The sequence below is a fragment of the Heteronotia binoei genome, chromosome 1 (genome assembly GCF_032191835.1).
Source record: "Heteronotia binoei isolate CCM8104 ecotype False Entrance Well chromosome 1, APGP_CSIRO_Hbin_v1, whole genome shotgun sequence".
Lineage (NCBI taxonomy): Eukaryota > Metazoa > Chordata > Lepidosauria > Squamata > Gekkonidae > Heteronotia > Heteronotia binoei.
Genome location: NC_083223.1, coordinates 1368286 through 1395305, shown reverse-complemented (window position 1 = coordinate 1395305; position 27020 = coordinate 1368286). Strand labels below are relative to the sequence as shown.

Here is a 27020-nt window from a genome sequence, read left to right as displayed (position 1 = left end):
CCACAACAGACACCCTGTGAGGTGGGTAGGGCTGGAGAGGGCTCTCACAGCAGCTGCCCTTTCAAGGACAACTCCTACGAGAGCTATGGCTGACCCAAGGCCATGCTAGCAGGTGCAAGTGGAGGAGTGGGGAATCAAACCCGATTCTCCCAGATAAGAGTCCACACACTTCACCACTACACCAAACTGGCCAGCCAAATATGTAGTTTCAACCAATATTTTCTTGCTTCTTCTTTAGATTTCCCAGCCAACAACTGGGATAAGTAGCCCAGCTCAGCCGTTTCCAGAATTTTCCCCACCAAGTCCATTCTCGTGGGAATCTCCTATAGCTTCCATCTCTGTGCCAGAAGAATCCTGGCTGCTGTGTTAATATGTGCCAACAAATGCCTCGTCTCTTTGGAATAATCCTCAGGATATATGTTCAATAAAAACAGTTCTGGTTTAAATTGGATCTGTGTCTCCAGAATTTTCTGTAATAGATCATGAACCGTTTTCCAATAGTCTTTCACCACCTCACACGCCCACCACATCTATTTGCTTTCTTTCCACCTTTCTTTCCTTCCTTCCTGCCTGTCTGCCTTGCGGCTCTCAAACATCTGATGTTTATTCTATGTGGCTCTTACATTAAGCACGTTTGGCCACCCCTGCCTTAGAGTGTACCCTCAAATAATCCATTTTCTCTAGGAGACGGGCTATAATTCTGGGGAGGTGGGGGGGGAGGGGGAGGACCAAAGATATTCGGCCCTTCTGCTCCGAGTTCCAACTCATATATTCAAGAATAAGGGGGGGAAAGTCTTTATGAGAAAACCCAGTCATGTGAAAAACAGCTGGAATTCTGAACAAAGCTTGGGTCCAGTCAGGCACCTTTAGGACCAACAGAGTTTAATTCTAGGGACAAGGTTTCATCTGTATGCACACTTAGGGTTGCCAATCCCCAGGTGGGGGCAGGGGATCCCCCGGTTTGGAGGCCCTCCCCCCGCTTCAGGGTCATCAGAAAGCGGGGGGGGGGGGCGGGAATGTCTGCTCAGCACTACATTATTCCCTATTGAGACCAATTCCCATAGAATATAATGGAGAATTGATCCATGGGTATTTGGAGCTCGGGGAGGGGGTGCTGTTTTTTGAGATAGAAGCACCAAATTTTCAGCATATCATGCGGTACCTCTCCTCAAAACACGCACCAAGTTTCAAAAGGTTTGGACCAGGGGGTCCAATTCTATGAGCCCCCAAAGAAGGTGCCCCTATCCTTTTTTATTTCCAATGGAGAGAAGGCATTTAAAAGATGCGCGGTTCTTTTAAATGTGATGGCCAGAACTCCCTTTGGAGTTCAATCGTACTTGTCATAACCTTGCTTCTCCCCAATGTCTCTTGGCTCCACCCCCAAAGTCTCTAGGCTCCACCCCCAAAGTCCCCAGATATTTCTTGAATTGGACTTGGCAACCCTATGCACACTTCTTCAGAAACATTTGAAAAAGACTTTGCCAACTATTATGTAATGGGGGGGGGGCGTTTAGTTGCCAGAAAGGGCTAAATGCATAAGTAACTGAGTGATAAGTATAGTTAGATTGGATTAAAGCAGTCGGTAAAACCTGTGAATAGCAGCAATTTAGCATTCAGATAATGAAAGAGTTTAAAAAAAAAAAAAACATATGCAAGCACTGAGTGACTTAGCTAGCACAGTGATAAAAGAACCCAGTATCTCTGTTAATCCCTGGGAGTTCCGCTGTCCTGAGTGTTGTCATTCATCAATCCCCCATTCCAGTCTGTTTCTGAAACCCCTTTGCTATTTTGAGGTCCCCTACTGGGTGCCCTGTAATGCTGAAAACATTCTCCTATCGGTTTCTCAGTTTTGTGTTTCTGGATGTCAGATTTGTGCCCATTTATCCTTCTGATTAATGTTGCTTCTGAGCTATGGTTATAATGCAACAGAGACATCTAGTGTTCCACAGCATTACTACTGCTGTGAGAAGGAATCACTGCCTAGAAAGCAAAGAACACAAAAATGGAATCTTAAAGTTTCTGCTTTGGGTCAATCTCCCTCTGCTGCTAAGTCTAGAGATTTCCTTTGCATCCTTAACTCCTTTAGGGGAGTGTCCTTGCTTTCCCACCTCCAATTTCCTCTTGGGAGGGTGGAAGTCATCAGTTTCCGGCAGGCCTCATTTTCGGCATTTTCGACACAGGTGCGTCAAACTCATTTGATATGAGGGCCGGATCAGACATAAATAAGACCTTGTTGGGCAAGGCCCCGTGGCACAGAGTGGTAAAGCAGCAGTACTGCAGTTCTGTGGTCTGAACTCTCTGCTCACGACCTGAGTTTGATTCCGGCGGAAGCTGGGTTCTCAGGTGGCCTGCCCAAGGTTGACTCAGCCTTCCATCCTTCCGAGGTCGGTCAAAGGAGTCCCCAGCTTGCTGGCGGGAAGCGTAGATGACTGGGGAAGGCAATGGCAAACCACCCCGTAAAAAGTCTGCCGTGAAAACGTTGTGAAAGCAACGTCACCCCAGAGTCGGAAACGACTGGTGCTTGCACAGGGGATCTTTCCTTTTTTCCTGTGTGTCATAAAATGTAATGCCAGGTAGCAGAGACATAAACTTTATAAAGAACACAAACTCAATTAAAGATTTTGTATTTCTCCCATGTGAATGAGGGAATTGGGCAAAGGAAGCTCTGGCTTGTCCCCTCCCTCCTCAGGGGAGCCTCAGCCAATAGAAGGAAAAGAAGCTTGGCTTAGTAGCTCTGCTGTGCGATTGAGGGAGCCTGGCAAAGCAAGCTCTCCCTCTCCCCTTCCTCCCCAAAGGAGGAGCCTCAGCCATTGGAGAAAATAGAGGCTTTGCTCTGTAGCTCCTGTGTGATTGAGCAAGCCTTGCAAAGCAAGCTGTGATGCAGAAGGAAGCAAGAGAGAGGTAGACTTGCTCGTGGACCTGATAGGAACCCTCCAGGGCCTGAGCCATCCCCTGGGCCACACGTTTGACACCCCTGCTCTAAATTTTATTGTGCTCTTTCTTTCATGATGGCTTGTGGAAGGGGGGGGGGGGCGCGGCGCAGGGGTCTGATTCAATACTGTTTGAGAAAGTGTGCATGCACACAAAAGCTCACAGCCTGAATAAAACTTTGTTGGTCTTAAAGGTGGTATTGGACTCTTAACTTCGGCACGAATGTCAGATGTTTGAGGGGAGGGAGGAGGACAATTTGGGAGTGAGGGAGAGGTGGAAATAATGCAACTTTAATTTTAAATGCATTATGCAAGCCACTCGCTGGCTTGGCGAAGTGATTTAAAGAGCGAAATTCCTTCTCCGAGCCCATCTTGCTGTCTCTGAAGAAGAGAGCAGTCACTCACAAAAGCTCCTTTCCTGCCACAAATTTTGTGAGTCTTACTGGACTTTTTTTGTTTCCACTATTCATCATGTTTGCATTTTGCATATGTTGAACATTTCCAAAAGGGACGCCAATGATGTTAATCTATTGCAGTGCAGCCAAACCCCACAGAAACTCAGTGGCACCTTAAAACATGTTTATTTAAGCTCATGCCGGAATAAATGAAGCCTTTTCCAAGCGCTCCCTCCACCCCGGCCCACCGCTTCGTTCTTGCATCAGCAGCCACTAAAACCACCCATTCCCACCCAGGCTTCGCAAGCGACCGCGAAATCCTCGCTGCAGACCAAAGATCCCCTCCCCTTGACCCCTCTCGCCTTCCGCACGCCCCAAAATGGCCGCCGGCCCGCCGCCCTCTTGCCCGACGCCAAGATGTCAATTGCGGCGCCTTGCCCCGCCTCTCTCCACCAATAGGATGCCGCCGTTCGTGACCACGTGACCAGCGGCAGCCAACCCCTCCTCGGCTTCCTGCGGCAACGGCTTCCCAAGTAGAGAGCCGCGGAAAGCAACTGGGCGCTTCTGTGCAACCCTGGGCGAGCCTCCAGGCGTGGGAGTGGGTAGGCTCCCGGCGGCCTCCCGGGCTGGAGTGGCTGCTGAAGGCCCCCTCCCCCAAACGCACTCCAGGTGGGAGAGAAACAGGCCCTGGGATGGTGCACTGCAGGCTGGTTGGGCGACCCCCCTTCCTCCACTGAGCCTACCTCGCAGGGTTGCTAGGAGGATCAGGGGAGAAACAAGCCAGCATGCATGCATGCCCCCTCTGAGTTCCGGGGGGGGGGGGGGATGAAAGAAAGAAAAGAGAGCCTTTCCCTGGTTGCATGGGGTGAAATAGGGGAGGGACGGTGGCTCAGGGGTCGAGCATCTGTTGGTAAGCACAAGGTCCCAGGTTCAATCCCCGGCATCTCCAACTCAAAAGGGGTCCAGGCAAATAGGCATGAAAAACCTCCGCTTCAGACCCTGGAGAGCCGCTGCCAGTCTGAGTAGGCAATACTGACTTTGATGGACCAAGAAGGGTCTGATTCAGTAGAAGGCAGCTTCAGATGCAACCTCTTTATATGAGGAGGGACGGTGGCTCAGTGGCAGAGCATCTGCTTGGTGAGCAGAAGGTCCCACGTTCAACCCCCGGCATCTCCAACTCAAAAGGGGTCCAGGCAAATAGGCATGAAAAACCTCACCTTGAGACCCTGGAGAGCCGCTGCCAGTCTGTGTAGGCAATACTGACTTTGATGGACCCAGGGGGGTCTGATTCAGTAGAAGGCAGCTTCAGATGCAACCTCTTTATATGAGGAGGGACGGTGGTTCAGTGGTAGAGCATCTGCTTGGTGAGCAGAAGGTCCCAGGTTCAATCCCCGGCATCTCCAACTCAAAAGGGTCCAGGCAAGTAGGCGTGAAAAACCTCCGCTTCAGACCCTGGAGAGCCGCTGCCAGTCTGAGTAGGCAATACTGACTTTGATGGACTGGGGGTCTGATTCAGTAGAAGGCAGCTTCAAATGCAACCTCTTTATATGAGGAGGGACGGTGGTTCAGTGGTAGAGCATCTGCTTGGTGAGCAGAAGGTCCCAGGTTCAATCCCCGGCATCTCCAACTCAAAAGGGGTCCAGGCAAATAGGCATGAAAAACCTCAGCTTGAGACCCTGGAGAGCCGCTGCCAGTCTGAGTAGGCAATACTGACTTTGATGGACCAAGGGGGGGTCTGATTCAGTAGAAGGCAGCTTCAAATGCAACCTCTTTATATGAGGAGGGACGGTGGCTCAGTGGCAGAGCAGCTGCTTGGTAAGCAGAAGGTTCCAGATTCAACCCCCGGCATCTCCAACTAAAAAGGGTCCAGGGAAGTAGGCGTGGAAAACCTCTGCTTGAGACCCTGGAGAGCCGCTGCCAGTCTGAGTAGGCAATACTGACTTTGATGGACCAAGGGGGGGTCTGATTCAGTAGAAGGCAGCTTCAGATGTTCAGCAGGCTGCCAGCCTCCAGGTGGGGCCGCTGGGAATTCAGTTGTGAGTTTCCTGCCTGGTGCAGGAGATTGCCCTAGATGACCCTGGGGGGTCCCTTCCAGCTCTGTGGTTCCAGAGATCTCCCACAGCTGCTCTCCAGGCGGCAGGGACCATTTCCCCTCCTTGCCATTAAAGCCCCTGAGGTCTCCCGTCCCCAGCCCAGAGCCCCCAACACTTCACCTGCGCTGCAGCCTCCTTTCTCCTCCTCGCATCTCAAAACGGGGCAGTTCTGAACCGCCTGGGCACCGCAGACTACATTACCCAGCATGCCTCGGGGTGGCCGCGTTGCATGCTGGGGGGTGTAGTCTCCCTGCCTGAGCTCATTTCCGGGGAGGCAAGGTCAGAGGGGGAGAGAAAGAGAGAGAGAGCTTTTGCAAGTCTTGCAAGAAAGAGGTAAAAATCGGGGTGGGGGGAGGCAGGTGAGTTTTGCATCCGTGGGGAGGAGGCTGGGGAAGGTGAAAGGACAGAGGGCTTGACCTCTCTGTTGTTGCTTTTAGCGCAAAAAAAAAAGGGGGGGGGAGGGGGGAAAGCAAGCAATGGAATCGCCACAAACACTCCATGCTTCAGATAGATCCAAGCGGGCAGCCGTGTTGGTCTGAAGCAGCTGAACAAAGCAAGAGTCACCATTAAGACCAACCCATTTTTATTTAGAAGGTAAGCTTTCGTGTGCCCTTAAGCACACTTCTCCAGACGAGGAATCCAGCACAGTGAGCAAAGCCATACAGAGCTGGTAGGCACCAATGACAGTGAAGTAAAATTATCTGGTAGGCAGGGGTTGAGAATGTAAAATGGTACAATGATAGAATAGTAAAATTAACAAATTGAGCAAACCTTTGATCAAACATGCGGCCCCGGGGGCTGAATCAGGCCCTTGGAGGGCTTTTATCAACCCCCTCAAGCAACTGACTGTCATCTACTTCCTTCTCTTTCTCTCTTGCTTCCTTCTGCCAACACAGCTTGCTTTGCCAGGCTTGCTCAATCGCACAGGAGCTACAGAACAAGGCCTCTATTTTCTCCATTGGCTCAGGCTCCTCCATTGGGGAGGAAGGGGGAAGGAATAGCTTGCTTTACCAGGCTCTCTCAATCACATAGCAAAACTACTGAACCAAGCCTCTCTTCCTTCTGTTGGCTGACACTCCTCCCTCTCCTGGTCCCCTGAGGAGGGAAGGAAAGAGCCAGAGCTTCCTTTGCCCAGTTCCCTGGATCCCATGGGAGAAATAAAAAGAAAGCACCTTTAAGACCAACAAATGCTAATGTTTTAAGCATGTTTTGCTTTAAGCTTTTAAAAGCTTATTTTTCTCATTTATGTCAGGTATCGGCCCTCATAACAAACACCCCTGCTGTAGAATAAAGTTACAGTCCATTGTCACCTTTAAGACCAACAAAGTTTTATTCAAGGTATGAGCTTTCTTGTGCATGCACGAGAAGAGGCGCTGAAAGTTTTTTTCAATTAACAATTTTCAACAATTGAACTTCCTTTAACGTTAATACAATAGTTCTTTAAACCTCAAAAGTTACAGAACAGAGGATTTAGTATAGTAACAGGTATTCATGTCTAATATATAGAATTTAACCATTAAAATTTGCAGTATTTTGTGTAAACAGTAGGGTGAAAATAATTTTGAATTACTTAACAGCTTAAAATCTACGTAGAAAACAGTAAAGTAACTAAAAAGATACATATTTCCTAAAAGTATGTTAATGATTGGTACATAAGATTACTTGGTATAATCTGTTGAGTTAAAAAAGTAACTATTGGGAACCAAGGGATTACAATCTTTTTCTCATAAGATGACAAAGAAGAGGTGTTATAACAACCAAAGGCGATTTTACTATAAATAAAATGTTCCCAAATTTTGTCATACCCGTTGTTGAGCGTAGGTATGCGTTCCATTTTTTTGCAATTAAAGTTTTTGCTATTGAGAACAACAGAACAACCATTTCTTTTTTTATTTCTGTCAATTTTTTTTTTCGTATTCCAATGGTTTAATAATATAGTCTCTGGAACGTTAGGAATCTTTATTGAGAGCATGATCTCTGTTTTCTCAATGATTTTTTTTGCCAAAATTTCTGTAATTGAGGGCAAGCCCACCAGTACTAACTCTAACTTAATGCTGTCGCTTGAGACCAACACGGCTACCCGCCTGATCTATCTTGAATACCTTTCGGTGAGATCAGGATGTGCAAATGCAGACATTGCAGTGTGGCAGAATTCTGCTGTTATGGGGAGTGTTGAGTGGTATCTTAACAAAACACATTTAAAATTCACCACTGTCTTTATATAGGTCGGTTGGCAGCCAATTATGGGCCTTAAAGACATTTGGCGGAACTACAGAATTCTGATTGTTATGCTTCCTAGTCTTGCGCTGATACACTTGGGTTGGTATAGCATCCAGGGAAACCCTATTTTTCAACCAGAGAGAGATCAGTTTGTCCCAGAGCCGGGCATTGTGACGTACGTGCTGAAACAAGAGAAACAGGAAAAGGGGAAATAGCTGCATGCTGCTGTGGAATAACGGAAAGGTGAGTTCTTTGTGCAGCAAGAACCAGACATTCTGGCAGTGCGGTAGAATCTTACTTGAGAATTTGCCTCTCTACAACCTTGGAAACGATGCCCTTTTCTCTTGCATTTCACGCCCATGGCAAAACTGGGGTTGTGTACTGATGTGCATCTGTAACGAATGCTGTGCGTCGCAGCTGTCGTTTGCTCTTCGTCTTTGTCAGAGCTGTAAATGCAGCTTTGCACCTAACGTACTGGAGTAAACTTCATGCACATTAAAAGGAGGCTCATATCTCCCCGTTCCTCATGGTAACGTCTTTCTTAACCTGCCCATCTGTAAACTGTATTTTTCATTTATTTATATAAATGAAAAGCAGAAAGATATTATAGCAATGGAAGAATTCCAGGAAAGGGAATGATTAAAGGGTTGGAACACTTCCCCTATGAAGAAAGGTTAAAACGCTTGGGGCTCTTTAGCTTGGAGAAATGTCGACTGAGGGGGGACATGATAGAGGTTTGCAAGATTATGCATGGGATAGAAAAGGTAGAGAAAGAAGTACTTTTCTCCCTTTTTCACAGTACGAGAACTCGTGGGCATTCGATGAAATTGCTGAGCAGTCGGGTTAGAACAGATAAAAGGAGGTACTTCTTCACCCAAAGGGTGATTAACATGTGGAATTCATTGCCACAGGAGGTGGTGGTGGCTGAAAGTTTCAAGAGGGGATTGGATAAACATCTGGAGCAGAGGTCCATCAGTGGCTATTAGCCACAGGACATAGATGGAACTCTCTGTCTGGGGCAGTGATGTTCTGTATTTGTGGGGGGGGCAACAGTGGGAGGGCTTCTGGAGTTCTGGCCCCACTGGTGGACCTTCTGATGGCCCCTGGATTTTGGCCACTGTGTAACACAGAGTGTTGGCCTGGATGGGCCATTGGCCCAATCTAACATGTTCTTATAGGCTTGTGTCTGTGTTTGAGAGACAGGGAGAAGAAATGTGGAAACTGAGAGTATTTCTGCATCTTGTTTTGTTTCACGCCTGCTGCTGTTGTTGACATTAGCGACCTTAACTGACGCCCGACTGTTTGTGTAGTTTTACGCAATGTTTTTTTGTTGTTGTTGCTGCAGGTATATTTGCTGTAGCCTTTAAAAAAAAAAAACCTCTCTGTGAGCAAAGAGATGAAGAAAATCAGCTGGATTAGAAAGAATTGGCTCCTGGTGGCCGGTGTGGCCTTTGTCAGCGTCCACCTCGGTACCTACCTTCTCCAGAAGGCCGCCAAGCAGTCTGCGAAATCCGGCCTGGAAATTAAACAAAAGGATCTTGACGAGTGACGTTCCACCTGCAACCCCACATTCCACAGTCGCTGTCAAACAAGGGCCTCCGCGTGTTTGTCGTTGGCTGCAAAAATACGTGGACTCACAGTGTTGTGCCATTTATAGCTCTCGTTCATTAAATGTACTTTCGTGAAAGCGGCGCAGAACTAGCCCTGGACTGGAGTCTTTCTTGGGAAGATGTCTCGCGTTGACCTTAAAAAGCTGTCCGTGTGCACTAGCGACCCCTTAAGCCAGGAGACGGTGGGCCATGCCCTGTCAGTGTTCGGTAACCTAGTGAAGTCGTGCTACGGCCCTACTGGGCGGCTGAAGCAGCTTCACAACGGTATGGGTGGCTACGTCCGCACAACCTCCCACTCTTCATCCTTGCTCGGTTCCCTCTGCGTCACCCACCCCGTCTTGAAGCTCCTGACGGCCTCAGTGCAGAATCACGTCTCTCGCTTCGGAGACGGGGGACTGTTCACGGCTGTTCTCTGCTGCGGCTTGTTGGGGAAACTGAGAGGCCTAAACGTGGCCTCTCACACGCGTGGCAGAATCTGCCAGCACCTTTTGAGCCAGTGCCTCAGCTATCTCGCTTCCGAAGCGTGCGGCTGTAAAATACCGGTGGATTTTAGCAGTTCTAAGAGTCTCCTTGATTTGGTCCGTAGCGTATTAACCAGCAAGCGGGGGTGCATGCTGAGCAGAAAGGAGGCCGAGCACGTTGGCGCGTTGGTATTGAAGGCCTTTTTGCTCACCGTTCCGCAGGAGGGCGGGGCCAGCGTCGCTGGATTCGGAAAATGTCTCTATGTAGCTCTGAAAGATAAGAGAGTTACGGATTCCAGCGTCTGTCCTGGGATCCTGATCGAAATCCCCGAATTCCACCTGGCCAGAATGCTCCCAGGCAGAAGAACGACTCAGAGCCCGGTCAGAACAGCCCTTTTCTCTGTGTCTCTCTCTGGAGATGTTTGTAGCACCGGTGAAGGAGCCGTCAGCATCCACCGCAGAGTTTCCCTAGAAGCAGCCGTCTTGGGTCAGCTGCTTAGTTTGGGCCAGCGGATGGTCAAGGATGGGGTGGGCCTGGTGATTTGTCAGAAGGTCATCCATCCGGCCTTGAAACAATATTTGAAGGAGAACCGAGTGATTGCGGTAGAAAGAGTCGGAGGAGCCGTGATGGAGTCCCTGCGAGAAGTTACAGGTAATGGAGAGGTTTGCATCACCGGTGGCCTCAAGACACATTTCTCAAAGAAGGGCCGTGTCGCTGGGATCTTGACTCAGCCGCTAGATCTGGGCTACGATCCAGCCATTCAGGGACTATCCCGATGTGCAGTGTTCTCTCTGAGCTAAGTTAGTGTGAGCCAGCTCACAGATTTTTAGCCTCCGGCTCACACATTTTTGTCTTAGCTCGGGAAGGATGACCCCAGAGCAGACTCAGTGAGGCAGGAGCTTGCAGCTTTAATACCAGGAGCTCACAAAGTAGAATATTTGCTCACAAGACTCGGCAGCTGAGAGGGAACATCGCGGATGGCCATGTCTAAACTTGCCTGTCTGAGCCCAGTCTTCGTATGGAGGCAGGTTCTGTATCTGCTAAACATTGAAGCGGGACTAAGTGGACTAAATTCAGTGGAACAGGCTTCCTCCTGGGGAGGTGGTGGGCTCTCCTTCCTTGGAAGTCTTTAAACAGAGGCTAGATGGCCATCTGACTGCAATGAGGGTCCTGTGAATTTAGGGGGAGGTGTTTGTGAGTTTAGAGCGGTTCCTCAGTGGAACAGGCTTCCTTGGGAGGTGGTGGGCTCTCCTTCCTTGGAGGTTTTTAAACAGAGGCTAGATGGCCACCTGACAGCAGTGCTGATTCTGTGAATTTAGGGGGAGGTGTTTGTGAGTTTCCTTCACTGTGCAGGGGATTGGGCTAGATGACCCTGGAGGTCTCTTCCAACTCTTCAATGATTCTAACTGGCTTCCTCCTGGGGAAGGGGGTGGGCTCTCCTTCCTTGGAGGTTTTGAAACAGAGGCTCGATGGTCATCTCGCAGCCATGAAGATCCTGTGAATTTAGGGGAGGTGTTTGTGAGTTTCCTGCCTTGTGCAGGGGGTTGGACTAGATGACCCTAGAGGTCCCTTCCAATTCAGGAGGTGGTGGACTCTCCTTCTTTGGAAGTCTTTAAACAGAGACTAGATGGCCATCTGACAGCAGTGCTGATCCTGTGAATTTAGGGGGAGGTGTTTGTGAGTTTCCTGCATTGTGCAGGGGTTGGACTAGATGACCCTGGAGGTCCCTTCCAACTCTATGATTCTATGAAATGCAAGGGAAAGGATGTCGTTTTCTCCTTCAGTGTCCTGTAAGAGATGTTTTTGTCCTTCGTTCACAGAGAAATTATCTCTAGGATGTTGAGGGTGAGAAAAAACTGCTGGCCGTTTTGCGGGACATCTGCTCTGTCGAATCCCAGCATTTGTACCCGTGACCCTTGGTGACCACCTAGTCTTCCTGCCAAGAGCCTGGCAGTGCCCCTCCTAAAGGGAATCCTCTTCCAAGGGCTCTGACGTCAGTGGCTTTAGAGGGTTTATCTCTGTTTAGGAATGCAGCTGTTAAATTAGCAATAAACTACCATACCCCCTCCGAAAAAAAACCCTCCAACTTTTAACTGCTTATAGGATTGTTAGTCACCCACCCCCAAAAGAGAATATTTATTTAAAATTTATTTAAAATCTTTATAAGCCCTCCTGTCTCCTCAGCATCTCAGGCCCTAAAGTAGGCACTCTTAATCTTTGTAATGCGTCAGGAGAAGTGAGGAATTGTGGATATGTCCAAGGTACTGGACTGGATCTAAAGCCAGGGCCTTTTTTTTGTTACAGGAACTCCTTTGCATATTTGGCCACACCTCCCTGATATAGCCAATCCTCCAAAAGCTCACAGTAGGCCCTGTACTAAGAGCCCTGCAAGCTCTTGGAGGATTGGCTACATCAGAGGGGTGTGGCCTAATAGGCAAAGAAGCTCCTGCTACAAAAAAAAGCCATCTAAAGCATATTTTATTTGTGGGAGGGGGAGGTCAGCCATCTCTGCTAACGCCCCTGCTGCCTGCTGCAGCTCATGAAATTGTTCTAGGAGGTCTCCAGCCTGCCTTCTTCCAGCATGGGGACAGCGCTGGACTCGGAGACCCGAGTTCAGATCCTTACTCTTCCAAGGAAGCTTGTTTCGCAACCTCAGGTCAGCCACATACTCTCTGCCCAGCCTACTTCGCAGGGTTGTCAGAATAAAATGGAAGAGGAGGAATGACACTGTAAGCCATTGGGGGGGGGGGGGAAGGTTCCTGTGAGGAGAGAATCAAAATATGTGCCTAAATAAATATGTATTTTGGGAAACTATCAAGCATGCAAAGGGCTAAACTAGAATCTCCTCTCAGTGCTGAAGTTGGATTTTTAGGGAGTTTTTAAATGGGAAATATTGAAAATGTGGTTCCACCGCCCAGTTCCCCCCACAGCCCCTAGCAGTGGGGCCATTTTACCTCCAAACTGTCTGCGTTCCAGTCTGAAAAGAGTTTTCAAAAGTGCGTGTTTCCCCCTTCCACTGGTTTCAGCCTGGTTTGCTGAAGACCTCCCAAGCTAGCACACGGATGTTGGTGTCCCATTTGCTGCCTGGGATGCATTGTGATAGGCCCTGGATCGTTTTTCTCCTCCAAGGTCTACGGCTGGCAGAAATATTTCCAGCCAAGGCAGAATCCGAGAGGCAAACGTGGGTGTAGGAAAATGACTTAGATGGGCGGTGTACCGGAACACTTTCTGCTACTACACACACAAACACACTTTTTAAAAATCCCACCGTACACGATTCCTAGTGCTAGAGGAGGTGGTGCTCGTGTCCATGTTCTCTAACCGTTCACGGCTTGGCACAGAGACCAAAATGCTAGAGAGACCTCAGCCCCTGGCTTGCCAGTTTAATTTGGGGAAATTTATCAATCTCTCCCTGCACAGCTGGAGACAGATTACTTTGAACCGAGACCGCCATTCTGGGCAAATGGAAGAACAGGAGCTGCTCTGCAAGACACGGAAAGCCAAATTCTCAATTACTGTCAGCAAAAGAGCTACTGCATACACTGTGTGCCTTCCTGCCAAACATACCCATATAATATGTTAAATATAAAACTAATATTTTAAAATTATTAGAGTACAACATGAACACACATGAATCCGCCTTATACTAAATCAGACTGTGTGTGGAACAGTGAACAGAAAAGAAGCCATGTTGGATCAGGCCAACACTCTGTGTCACATAAGAACATAAGAGAAGCCCTGTAGGATCAGGCCAATGGCCCATCCAGTCCAACACTCTGTGTCACACACTGGCCAAAAACCCCAAGTGTCACCAGGAGGTCCACCAGTGGGGCCAGAACTCCAGAAGCCCTCCCACTCTTGCCTCCCCAAGCACCAAAAAGGCTGGTGGCCCATCCAGTCCAACACTCTGTGTCACATAAGAACATAAGAGAAGCCATGTTGGATCAGGCCGGTGGCCCATCCAGTCCAACAGTCTGTGTCACACAGTGGCCAAAAAAACCAGGGGCTCTCAGGAGATCCATCAGTGGGGCCAGGACACTAGAATTCCTCCCACTGTTCCCCCTCCCAAGCACCAAGAATACAGAGCATCACTGCCCCAGACATCAGTACATAAGAGAAACCCTGGATCAGGCTAATGGTCCATCCAGTTCACTCTGTCACACAGTAGCCAAAACCCAGGGACCATCAGGAGGTCCACCAGCAGGGCCAGAACTCCAGAAGCCTTCCCACTATGACCCCCCACCCCCTCAAGCACCAAGAATATGGAGCATCCCTGTCCCAGACAGAGAGTTCCAACAGTACACCGTGGCTAATAGCCACTAATGGACGTTTGCTCCATATGCTTGTCCATTCCCCTCTTGAAGCTCTCTATGCTTGTTACTGCCACCACCTCCTGTGGCAGTGAATTCCATGTGTTAATCACCCTTTGGGTGAAGAAGAACTTCCTTTGTTTTGTTCTAAGTCAGCTGGGCATGGGAGCTTCCCAGACATTTGTGATGCCAGGAAGTGGCATCCTGTGGCAGTGAATTCCATGTGTTAATCACCCTTTGGGTGAAGAAGAACTTCCTTTGTTTTGTTCTAAGTCAGGACTAACCTCTCTCCCTTGCAGTCCAGGCCATGGAAGTCAACATATTAGGGAGGGACGGTTGCTCAGTGGTAGAGCATCTGCTTGGGAAGCAGAAGGTCCCAGGTTCAATCCCCGGCATCTCCAGCTAAAAAGGTCCAGGCAAGTAGGCATGAAAAACCTCAGCTTGAGACCCTGGAGAGCCGCTGCCAGTCTGAGTGGACAAGACTGACTTTGATGGACCCAGGTTCTTATTCAGTATAAGGCAGCTTCATATGTTCATATTTAGGCATTATGAGAAGAGCTATTTTCTTCCATGGAATTACAGTTCCAATGAAATAACACCAACCCCTGATGGATTTGCCTCCGTTGCGTTGACTGCAGGAACTGATCGGATCAGAACCAGTGGGTTGAAATCAAATCAAAAAGAGTTTTCAGCTAAACATTAGGAAAAACTTCCTGGCAGAGCAGTTCCTCAGTGGAACAGGCGTCCTCCTCAGGAGATGGGGGGCTCTCCTTTCTTGGAGACTTTTAAGCAGAAGCTAGATGGCCATCTGACAGCAATGAGGATCCGGTGAATTTTGCAAATCATGAGAAAGAGGGCAGGAAGGATTGCATCAGCGCTTAGTTCTTGTGGTCCTTTCTTATATGCCCAGGAAAATGCTGTTCACCACTTCGGGGTCAGGCAGTAATTTTTCTTTAGGCCAGTCCCATAAGGGATCTTGGAGGGGTTTTTTGCTGTCTTCTGGACATGGAGCAGGGGTCCCTGAGGGGGTGAGGTCTTTGTGAGTTTCCTGCATGGTGCAGGGGGGTTGGACTAGATGACTCCAGAAGTCCATTCCATCTCTATGAATCTGTGATGAAGATTGTGTAATCCGCTCAGGGTGCCTGTGAGAAACACAGACAATAAATAATAAAGAAAAATAAATTAAAACTAGCATATTTTAGGCCCCTGATCCATGTCCATTTTAAAGGACACCAAATAGTTCCAATGCATTCTAAGGCCTTAAGAACATCAGAGAAGCCCTGTTGGATCAGGCCAGTGGCCCATCCAGTCCAACACTCTGTGTCACATAAGAACATCAGAGAAGCCATGTTGGATCAGGCCAATGGCCCATCCAGTCCAACACTCTGTGTCACATAACATAAGAGAAGCCATGTTGGAACAGGCCAGTGGCCCATCCAGTCCAACACTCTGTGTCACATAAGAACATAAGAGAAGCCATGTTGGATCAGGCCAATGGTCCATCCAGTCCAACACTCTGTGTCACACATAAGAGAAGCCCTGTTGGATCAGGCCAATGGCCCATCCAGTCCAACACTCTGTGTCACATAAGAGAAGCCATGTTGGATCAGGCCAATGGCCAATCCAGTCCAACACTCTGTGTCACATAAGAACATAAGAGAAGCCCTGTTGGATCAGGCCAATGGCCCATCCAGTCCAATACTCTGTGTCACACAGTGGCCAATATATATATACATACATACACACACACACATATATATACACACTGTAGCTAATAGCCATTCATGGACCTCTACTCCATATTTTTATCCAATCCGCTTTTAAAGCTGGCTATGCTTGTAGCTACCACCACCTCCTGTGGCAGTGAATTCCACACCCTTTGGGTGAAGAAGTACTTCCTTTTATCTGTTTTAACCTGACTGCTCAGCAATTTCATTGAATGCCTACGAGTTCTTGTATTGTGAGAAAGAGAGAAAAGGACTTCCTTCTCTACTTACTCCATCCCCTGCATAATCTTGTAAGCCTCTATCGTGTCACCCCGCAGTCGACGTTTTTCCAAGCTAAAGAGCCCCAAGTGTTTCAACCTTTCTTCATAGGGAAAGTGTTCCAACCCTTTAATCATTCTAGTTGCCCTTTTCTGCACTTTTCCCAATAATTTAATATCCTTTTTGAGGTGTGGTGACCAGAACTGCACACAGTACTCCAAATGAGACCGCACCATCGATTTATACAGGGGCATTATGATACTGGCTGATTTGTTTTCAGTTCCCTTCCTAATAATTCCCAGCATGGCGTTGGCCTTTTTTATTGCAGTCGCACACTGTCTTGACATTTTCAGTGAGTTATCTACCACGACCCCAATATCTCTCTCTCGGTCAGTCTCTGCCAGTTCACAACCCATCAACTTGTACTATTCCACATGAAGAGAATAATGCACCTAATTTCCCCTTTCCGAACAGGATCCCGGGCGATTCCGTCCCTCCAGTCCCTCTCCCCAGCTTGCTACGGCAGCCTGAAGGACTTGCAGACTCGGTATTTTGCCCCCAAATGGTTCCTGCACCTCCTGCCGGAAGACTCGGCCGTCTGCAGCCTGGTGCTTTGTAACCGGAGTGAAACAGCGTGGGAGGAGCTGAAGGTAAGAAGAATCACCGTGCGTCTTCTGGGACACACACTTTGTGGGGGTTTGAGCGTGAGAGCCGCTCTCTCTGGGGTTAGGCCGGCAGAAAAGGTGCAGCGTTGGTCTGTGGCGTGAAGAAGTGTTGGGAGCCACGAAAGCTACAGACTTGGGGGATGGATGCAACCTTTCCCTTCGGCGCCTTCCACTAGCCTAAGGACCCTTCCTCCAATTTCAGTGGCTCTTCCTTCCAAGACAGAGCAACCGATGCTGGAGGAGGAGTCCTTAAGGCTGGAGTCTTAGGACAGGAGGAAGATCTACCCCAGAGTCTCTCAAGCAAATGCAAGTCCACTGCAAAATGCACTGCTTTTAAATTTACAGAATTCTGCATGGGACAGAGAAGGTAGAGAAAGATGTGCTTTTCTCCCTCTTATCTGGGAGAACCAGGTTTGATTCCCCACTCCTCCACTTGCAGCTGCTGGCATGGCCTTGGGCCAGCCGTAGCTCTCGCAGAGTTGTCCTTGAAAGGGCAGCTTCTGGGAGAGCTCTCTCAGCCCCACCTATCTTCACAGGGTGTCTGTTGTGGGGAAGGAAGATAAAGGAGATTGTGAGCCGCTCTGAGTGGAGGGCGGGATATAAATCCAATATCATCATCATCTTCTTTTGTATGGGGATATTGGAACCAAGCACAGACATTTCCCTACTTACAAGGCACACACTAGAGTTGTAGAAAAATGCAAGCAGTCGTTTTTTTAAGCAGCATTTTTACAAAAAAAGAACCCAAAGAACAAAACAAAATGCCACGTTCTCACAATGCTACACAATTCAGAGTATAGGGTAGGATATACAGTATATCCAATATCATCATCACCTTCGCAAGGCAAGAACTTGTGTGGGCACTCAGCGTCATTAGAGAACAGCAAGTTTCATCACAGTCATAATTTATAAATCAAGGCTCGTTTCCCAAGGGGGAAAATACAGACGGCTTTGTCATTTGTTATAAAGCTCGACTCGCTCACATTATAGATCTTATTGATAAAGGTAAATTAATAGATAAGCACCATTTGGAAAAGAAAAGATCACTTGGTTACACTTTATTCAACTGCAGCACATTTTTAATTTACCGCCAATTAAGAAATCTATGGATAGGCCTACCGGATTTGAAAAATTGCTCCATACTTTAACCTCTAATAACACTAAACTTTTATCAAAAATATATAAATATTCTACTTAATGTGGAACAGAAAACTAACTTGAAATATCAGAATCTATGGCAGATTGATTGTAATAAAGAACTTACAGGATATGATTAGAAGGAAATATGGTCCTCCCCATCTTATATTTCAAAAATGTACACTATTAGAATACAAACTTTAAAACTGATATTGAGATGGTACTTACCTCCATAGGCAATTCTCCATATTGATAAGAACGTAAGCTCATTCTATAAGAAACAATGTGGGGAAAAGGAGATCACACACACATACACACACACACACACACACACATATATATTTTGTTGGTGGTCATGTGACTCTATATAATCTTATTGGTCACAGATAACACAGATTGGTCACAGCCGCCCTGAGCCTGCTCTGGCGGGGGAGGGCGGGGTATAAATAAAATTTTACATAACACAACAAATATTCCTCATCACAAACATACTTACTTTAAATCCTGAAACACTACTCCTTGGCAAATAGTCAAACCCTACAAAAAATAAAGTACAGAAAGGATTCATATTTTAATAGCAGCTTGCACAACATCGACTGTGGGCATATTTTATAATGAAAAAAATATCTATTTAAACCCAATTACCATTAATTGAAGACTATTGCTATCTTTATTGCTATTTGGTTTCCTATAATCAGCTATTTAACTGAAAATGATGTTCTCCCACGTAGATTGATATACAGACAAATGATGTATTTTTCGTATTTTGTTTTTTAAACCCAGCTCCGGTAGTTTATTATAAGCTGTATTAATTTGGTTTATAACTATAGATTTAATTTGTAATGTGTTTAACACTAATGGTATATAATTTGTTATGGAACTAAAATAAAATAAAGCTGAGATGTTGGGGGGGGGGAGTGGAAAAGGAGCAGTAAGCTTAGAACAAGTAAAAGGAAGTCCTTCTTCACCCAAAGAATCATTAACACATTAACTTGGAACCCATGCTGGATCATGACCCTTCCCTTGCACAGCCACTGGGAAGGCTGCCTACAGACATCTTCTCAACTGCAATGATAAACTCCTTAAGAGTAACAGGGACTCTGCTATCAAGACCTGCAACAAACCAAGATGCCAACTTTGCTCTCATTTATATCCCACAAGAAAAAGAGGGGGAAGCCAGCGTGCAGACACAGAAATGAAAAGTCAAAAGGGCCGCTGACTGTGACCACTAGATGTCACTCGTGTGTCTTAAAAATATTAGATAGCAATTTATTCTGTACAAAAGTCCAATCTTTGTCTTGTTTGGTTTGTGGTCAGAACCAAAATAGGATTATAACAGCACAATACGATACAGTCCCAACTTTCAATAGTCTCCAATAATTTCTGTCGTCCATTAATTTCTAATGTCCAACTAGATGTACACTTCTGAAAAAGAGTGGACAACGTAGAATCTTGAAAACGACATGTTCTCCGGATGAGAAATGTTGCGTTTCAAGGGGCTCTTTTTCAATGGGCTGGTGATGGGACCCAATCTCAGCAATGTGTTCAATATAGGAACCAATTCATTCAGTCATGGAGGATCATGGGACCCAGCAGTAGCATCAGCAGACCCTCCCAGCAGTAGATCCAGTAGACTCTTCTCCTGCTCATCCACTAATGTGATTTGATGCCCTCATGTGTCAGTAATGCCCTTCTACCCTTTCCATTGGACAAACAGGCCAGTCCTTTTGCCAAAGATTTAATGGACCTAAGTCTGACGATAGAAACCTAAACGTTCAAAAATCAGTGTGTGTGTGGAGCGGGGGCGCATTTTAGCCTTCCAGGACGTTGAGTGGCTGCCCTAAGAGTAGCAGTTCTCTTACAAAGGAATTTCAAAGGGAGATTAGAAAGAGAGACTGATGAATTGCAACTGATAACGAAGCTAAAGGCAGTGCATCCTCCTGGACTGAATCAAGACCTAGGTTTCCTGTCTCACTACCAAAGCTGGTTTCTCTGCTTCTACTACCCCTCAGCATATCACACCTTATCCAATCACACCTACTGTTGTCATTCAGCATCTGAAATCACTCCGCTGTCCGAGATATAAGAACAGACGGACTCACGTTCTAGCTGTATCTGAAGACATGAGAAGTAACTCACAAAAACTCCTCCCCTGCCACATATTGGTTAGTCCTGGACTCTGGCTCTTTTCTACTGGCAAACCTTGTCATGTCTTTAAAACCAAAACTTGCTGAGAGGATTGTTCGTGAGGATAAAGGGAAATAATCCTAATGCACTAAATTCTGGTAGGATAGAGAGACGATGTATGATGAGGGGGAGAAGATGTGGGAAGAAAAGCCTGTACTTTTTTAGAAAATAGAGGGCTCTTCAATATTTAATTATTTTATTTACTTCACTTTATACCACATTTGTCCCCCCAATGGGGACGTAAGGTGGCTTACGTAATTCTCTTCTGATGTTTTATCCTCACAACAAGCTTTTGTGGTGGAACCGAGAATCGAACCTGGATCTCTCAGACCCTATTCAGACATTCTAAGACAATGGTCCCCAACTTTTTTGGCACCAGGGACTGGTTTTGTGGAAGCCAATTTTTCCACGGACCAGACGGGGTGGGGGGAGAGTGATGGTTTTTGTATGATACAATTGTGCACTTCTGGGTGTGTGTGTGTGTGGTGGTTAAGTGTGCAGACTTTTATCTGGGAGAACCGGGTTTGATTCCCCGCTCCTCCACTTGCAGCTGCTGGAATGGCCTTGGGTCAGCCGTAGCTCTTGCACAGTTGTCCTTGAAAGGGCAGCTTCTGGGAGAACTCTCTCAGCCCCACCTGCCTCACAGGGTGTCTGTTGTGGGGGAGGAAGGTAAAGGAGATTGTGAGCTGCTCTGAGATTCTGAGTGGAGGGCAGGATATAAATCCAATGCCATCTTATTATTATTATCACTGCATTGTAATATATAATGAAATAATTATACAACTCAAAGCCCAGTTGCTAACAGGCCAGGGACCAGGAGTTGGGGTCCCCTGCTTAAGACCAGAACATCACTCTCTTTTATTTATTTGCTTGCTCTTTCTTTTTTGAGTTTCTTTTCCTGGAGTTTAAAAATATGCTTTCCTTGCTTGCTTTATACTAAAAAAAATAAAATAAAAATCTTCTGCATCTTTTGCAGCTCGCTTGTCAGACAGCAGAACGTGTTTTGCAGCTGACCGTCAAGGATCCCTGGGTCTTGCTGGGAGGAGGCTGCACGGAAACACACCTGTCCTCCTACCTGCGGCACAAGGTGTGCAGAGACTCTGAGCAAGGCTGAAACCCTGGGGATTACATGTGCATCTTGCTCCCCCCGCCCCCCGCAAGCAGCTGATGCGAAAAAGGGAAGAGAGGGGGAAGATAGAAGTGGCAGATCAGTTTGTGACTTCCTGGGCCAGGCTGCTCCTCCCTCGCGGGAAGTCTTGTGTGGGTGGAAGTGGCAGAACTGCCCTGCGGCCCTTGGACTGGATCCTAACCCGTGTGCCCTCTAAGCTGAGCGAGTGTGAGCTAGCTCACAGTTTTCTAGCCTCCGGGTCACAGATGTTTGGCTTAGCTTAGGAAAAATGGCTCCCAGAGCAAACTTAACTTATGCTGTAGGCTCACAGCTTTCATGCCAGTAGCTGACGAAGTAGAATTGTTGCCTAAAAACTCCACAGCTTAGAGGGAGTATTGATCCTAACCCCTCTAGCAGAAGGGGGCGGGCACTTGCCATGTCCTTTTAACTACCGCACCAGTCCCTTCTGACTCCCCCCCCCCCAAAAAAAAAAACAGACACCTAGGTTCCAGGCAATACTCCTTCCAAGCAACAATTCTACTTTGAGCAAAAATTCCGGGTATTTTACTTTGAGCAAAAATTCTACTTGTGAGCAAAAATTCTACTTTGTGAGCAATTGGCAATCAAGTTGTGAACTCCTGCATCAATTAGTTTGCATTGGGGCCATTTTTCCTGAGCTAAGACCAAAATGTGTGAGTCGGAAGCTAAAAAAATCGTGAGCTAGCTCGCACGCTGAGCTTAGAGGAAACTCTGGTCCCAGGTGTCGCGGGATTCCTGCGGATTAGCAGCCACCCAGTTCAGGCGTTGTAGCGGAGAGGGGAAAGAGGACAACTTCTCTGCGGATGGAAGAGATGCCCTTTTCTTCTCCCCCCATGGCAGCCCCCAGCCCCTGCATGGCTACTGTTCCACAGGCAGGTCCTCCAGCCTCCTTGTATCCAGTTTTGAAGGACTGGGAAAGAGCCAATGGAAAAGGGGGGCAGTGGCAAAGGTCTGCCCTAATTTCTCCAGTGGAAGCAAGGATCCAGCCCTAAGAACAGAGCCCAGGGTGTGGTTTCCTTTCTGCTCACCATTCCCAGGGCAACTGGAAGATGAAAGGTAGCTCCTTCTACCAGTTTGGTGTAGTGGTTAAGTGCGCAGACTCTTATCTGGGAGAACTGGGTTTGATTCCCCACTCTTCCACCTGCAGCTGCTGGAATGGCCTTGGGTCAAGCCATAGCTCTGGTAGGAGTTGTCCTTGAAAGGGCAGCTTCTGGGAGAGCTCTCTCAGCCCCACCCACCTCACAGGGAGTCTGTTGTGGGGGAAGAAGATAAAGGAGATTGTGAGCCGCTCTGAGATTCAGAGAGAAGGGTTTGATATAAATCCAATATCATCATCTTCTAGAGGAGGGATGGATTAGGATCAAAAGAGGATAGTAAATGGGTTAATTTGATGTTAGTAGCAGCAAGACAAGTGATAGCAAGGAATTGGAAAGAAGCTGAGGAACTGACAATTAATCACTGGAGGGATAAAATGAATAATATAATAATATTGGAGTATTTAACGATGAAGATACGAAGAATGAACGGATTAAAGGTTAGGGAACAAGAGGAGGGCTGGTTTAGAAAGATGATGAGGTATCTGGAAAAGTTTAAACAATTTAAGACGATTGGTTGGTTAATAAGGAAATGAATGGATAAGAAGTTTAAATAGAGGGATGGAGTTGTATTTGGATGAAATGTTAATAATTATAAATATATGGAATATTATAATGTATCTATGGCCTGGGACTCTCACAGAGGTGCAGTGGTGTTGGAATATATAACAATAAAATTATTTTTTTTTTTAAAAAAATCTTCTTCTAGAGGAGGGAAGCAAACTCCCGGCCCCTGTCTCTTAACTTGCTGGGCCAATTGCTGGAGCCAGCCATTCTCTCCTTTGCCAGGAGGGGACAAAGTGGAGATGTTTTTCTGGCTGATGGCAAAGGCCACATTGTCCTTTCCTTTCTCCGGGTTCAGTATAACGTCTTATATGTTACATCTGCAGACATGGGCATGCATACAAACGCTTATACCCGGAATTAAATTTTCTTGGTCTTAAAGATTCCACCGAACACAGACTCAGTTCCTGTGATTATTTCTTTTTTTGAAAAAAATAAATAAATCAAACCCAAAATCTTTAAAAGATGCTTGACTGGACTCAGATATTGTTCTTCTGCTTCAGTCCAACACAGCTATCCACCTGGCTCTCTCTTCAGGAAAAAAAAAAACAAGAGAAAAAAATCTTGGTTTGCGCTTTATAACCTTCATCTATTAACATATTTTGTCCCCCTTTTTCTGCTTTATTACATCCTTTAATATTCTTCAACATTTAAACGATGGTAGAAATGCCTTTGCCATGCTATAAATTGAAAAATTACAGACCAGTTTTTTCTCCATAAAAGACTAGACTTATTTTTTTTTCCACCTTGAATTTTGCTTCTGAGAGTCTTATTGTACTCGGTTAGTTTCCTGAACAATAACATACGTTAAAAAAAAAAGCAATATAAGTCCTCTTGAGTACAGTGCTTTAAATGGAATTTATTTCATACCTACATATATATTTATTGCTCACAGACCCATTTGGTCGTAAACAAATGGCAATGAAACAGAAAATTCAACAATGATATAGATTTTACAGATTTATTTCAAAGTAAGGATGTTTAGAATAGCAGTTTAAACTGTTGGCTAGCTATAGGTATAAATTCCAGGCTTCCTTGTAAATGCTGCGATCCTGAATCTGAGGTGTTCGTTTTGCATCTTCCGTCTGAATGGGCAACACCCCTGATGGCTTTAATGTATTTTTTTCCTTCTGCTTTAGAATGTTGATGTCCCGCAAAGCACCTTGGAAGACCTCGGTTGTTCCCTGTCAGAGTTCCAGTTGGTGGCCGACTCTTTCTGCCACTCGCTAGGGTCCGTAGCTTGCAGTCTGGAGCACGACAGCGGCGAAATCCTCACCGATACAACTTGGGGCCACTCGTGGTCTGTTCCTCCAGATGTTCCGGGCAACTCTGCCTGGTCAGACTTTGCTTCGAAGTGTGGCTGTGGCCTTTGTGGCAACCAAGAAGGCCTCCAGTGGAGGGTGCTTCAGAGTCCGTCTTGCCCTTTCCCACCCCAAAGTTGTGTTAGTGAGTCTTGCGTAACCTCCGCTGACGACCCTGTTCTGGATTGCTTCGCTGCCAAATGCAATGGTTTGCGAGTTGCGGTGGAGACGGCCTGCCTGCTTTTGAATCTATCATTTATAGTTGAAGATCATAATTAGGACCAATTTCGCACTCACCTTACGTTGCTCTCACATTCGTCTTCTCAGCGCAATTTCCCACTATCTGCCCCCGGGGCCGCAGCAAGCATTGCCGTTTTCGCACAGCAAACAGAAACTGGTTTTTAGCGCTTCCTCTTAGCTGCACAAAAACTCCGGCGCTTGCTGCAGCCCCGGGGCAGATAGTGGGAAATCGGAAGGAAGCCGCATTGAGAAAATGAACATGAGAGCGGCGTAAGGTGAGTTTGAAATCGGTCTAGGTTTCTTAGTATAATCTAGCACTGCTCTGCATGCACACACTGGCATTTGGATATTTGGGATATTTTGGGGCTGCATTTTCTCCCCACCAGCCCTCCGAAACCACCTGCCTCGCTCTACACACTTGAGTTATTTATGTACAAGATTCTTTGGACCCCACCCTCTCTATCCACTGGAAATGGCAAACTATTTTATCAGGAGAATAAAGTTTGAGGCAAGTGTCACCTTTAAGACCAACAATTTTAATCCTGGGTATAAGGTTTCATGTGCATGTTTACCCAAAAATAAAAGTTTGTTGGTCTTAAAGATGTCCCTGGACTCAAACTTAATTCTATTGCTCCGAACGAATGTGGCAGCCCACCTGAGTCTATTTTATCAGGTCTTGCATAGATCTGTCCTTCTCTCCAACTGCATTTTGCCGGTGGTAAGGATTGGATCGACGCTCCATTGAGCGAAACCTCTACACGTGTGTACGAAAACCTTCGACCGGGCAGTATTCTAAACTTGTAGTCCTGGACTGCAGCGAGACATGAGGTTGATCCATGGAATTACAATCACAGACGTAATGTTGAAAGACTGGAGGGGAGAGAGCATGTGCCCGCCAGTTTGGTGTAGTGGTTAAGTGCATGGACTCTTATCTGGGAGAACTGGGTTTGATTCCCCACTCCTCCCCTTGCACCGTCTGGAATGGCCTTGGGTCATCCATTGCTCTCGCAGGAGTTGTCCTTGAAAGGGCAGCTGCTGTGAGAGTTCTCTCAGCCCCACCCACCTCACAGGGTGTCTGTTGTGGGGGAGGAAGGTAAAGGAGATTGTCAGCCGCTCTGAGTCTCTGATTCAGAGAGAAGGGTGGGCTATAAATCTGCAATTCTTCAATTCTTCTTTCACGTCCTCCTCCTCTATCATTGCTAGAAAAAGCTTAAACTGCAGCCTCTCCATCTGTCAGCATGAGGTCTCACCTCCCCAAGGACCAAAACATCTGGTGCTACCTAGCCCTGGTTGCTAGGCAACGCACCTCTGGGCGGAGACCGTTGTCTCTCTCATCTCCGCTGCAGAAATTCTAAAGGGCAGAAGTCGGAGCAAGCAGACCGAGAATCTTGCTTTCCCCCCCTCCCACCGTCATAGCCTCTTTTAGTGTGTGCGGTTTATTTTGTAACTTCGGTGTTGTTGTTTTTCCTTTGAGGCTTGTTGTCAGGCAGAGTCAACAAATAAATACAAAGTGAGGTGAGAAGAACCCAAACCGACGTTGCAGCCCTGTGTCGAGTTCATGGGCTTCCGGGGGAGTGACTTTGCGTAGGACTGAAGTGTGAAGCTCCTGCCACCCTTTCTTTAGGCTGTCTTGGTGCTGCCGAAATAATAGCAGGTTATCTGAAAGCTGAGGAGACATCAGCGGGGCCACCCGGAGCAGAGTTAACGCCCTTCTGTGCCCGGGGCCTTCAAACGACTTCTTGACGCACCAAAAAAGACGATCGCGGAGTGAAAAACGAACCGCAGGTCAAAGGCAGCCCGGGTCACGTCTAATTAATTCGGCGGAATGCAGACGAAAAGAACAAGCTGAAACATTCGATAGCAGTGACCAAATGGAATGTTAATAATTGACTCGTTTAAATTCTGCTGAAATTGCCAAAAGAAATGTCCAGATTCTTCATCAGACAAAATTCACAATGTAACTTTTGTCCCCTCCTGAAATCGTTTGTTAGGTGGTTCCGCTGTGTCAATAAAAACATGTCCATGGTGATACAGTCTACTCCTTTCATTAATTTCTCTAGTGAAAAGAGTCAAATTTGGTGTTAAGTTTTGGTGCTGAAAAGGTCTTTTATGGAAGCAAGAGATCTAAAATAGGCTATTAAAACTAGAAGTAGGTTTTTATAACCTGCTTTTCTCTACCAAAAAAATCGGTTTTCAATCACCTTTCCCTTCTCCCCACAACAGGCAGGCCCCTTGTGAGGTAGGTGGGGCTGAAAGAGCTCTCAGAAAACTGCTCTTGAGAAGACAGCTCTGTGAGAAGGAGGCCTGTCTGAAGTCAACCAGGGACAGGGCCTTTTCGATTACAGCCCCTTGCTCACGGAACCAGCTACCAGAAGAGGTGAGGGCCCTGCGGGACCTTGGGCAGTTCCGCAGGGCCTGTAAGACAGTCCTCTTCCGGTCAGCATACAACTGACCGGTACCTGAAAAACCCTAAAGGAAGGTTGTAGGAAAGCACATTGATAGATCGTTTTCTTGTTTTAACTGCTGTAAACTATTTAATGTATTTTAATATTCATTAATCTTATTGTTAGAATTTTATGTTGTGAGCCACCTCGGTGGGGAGGGCGGGATATAAATCGAATAAAATGAAAATGAAATGAAATGACCCAGCCAGCTTCAGGTGAAGGAGAAGTGGGAATTG

General features: G+C 46.8%; 2 protein-coding genes across 2 annotated transcripts; both read left to right on the top strand.

Moving 5' to 3' along the window:
• Nucleotides 1-9034: 9034 nt before the first annotated feature.
• On the top strand, nt 9035-9336 carry LOC132589296 (uncharacterized). Its single transcript, XM_060262037.1, has one exon. The coding sequence runs from the start codon at nt 9035-9037 to the stop codon at nt 9185-9187; it is 153 nt and encodes a 50-aa protein (XP_060118020.1). The 3' UTR covers nt 9188-9336.
• MKKS (MKKS centrosomal shuttling protein) lies at nt 9327-24379 on the top strand. Its single transcript, XM_060262143.1, has 4 exons — nt 9327-10361; nt 16480-16655; nt 20971-21081; nt 23939-24379. The coding sequence occupies exons 1-4, from the start codon at nt 9368-9370 to the stop codon at nt 24377-24379; spliced, it is 1722 nt and encodes a 573-aa protein (XP_060118126.1). The 5' UTR covers nt 9327-9367.
• The last annotated feature ends 2641 nt before the right edge of the window (nt 24380-27020 follow it).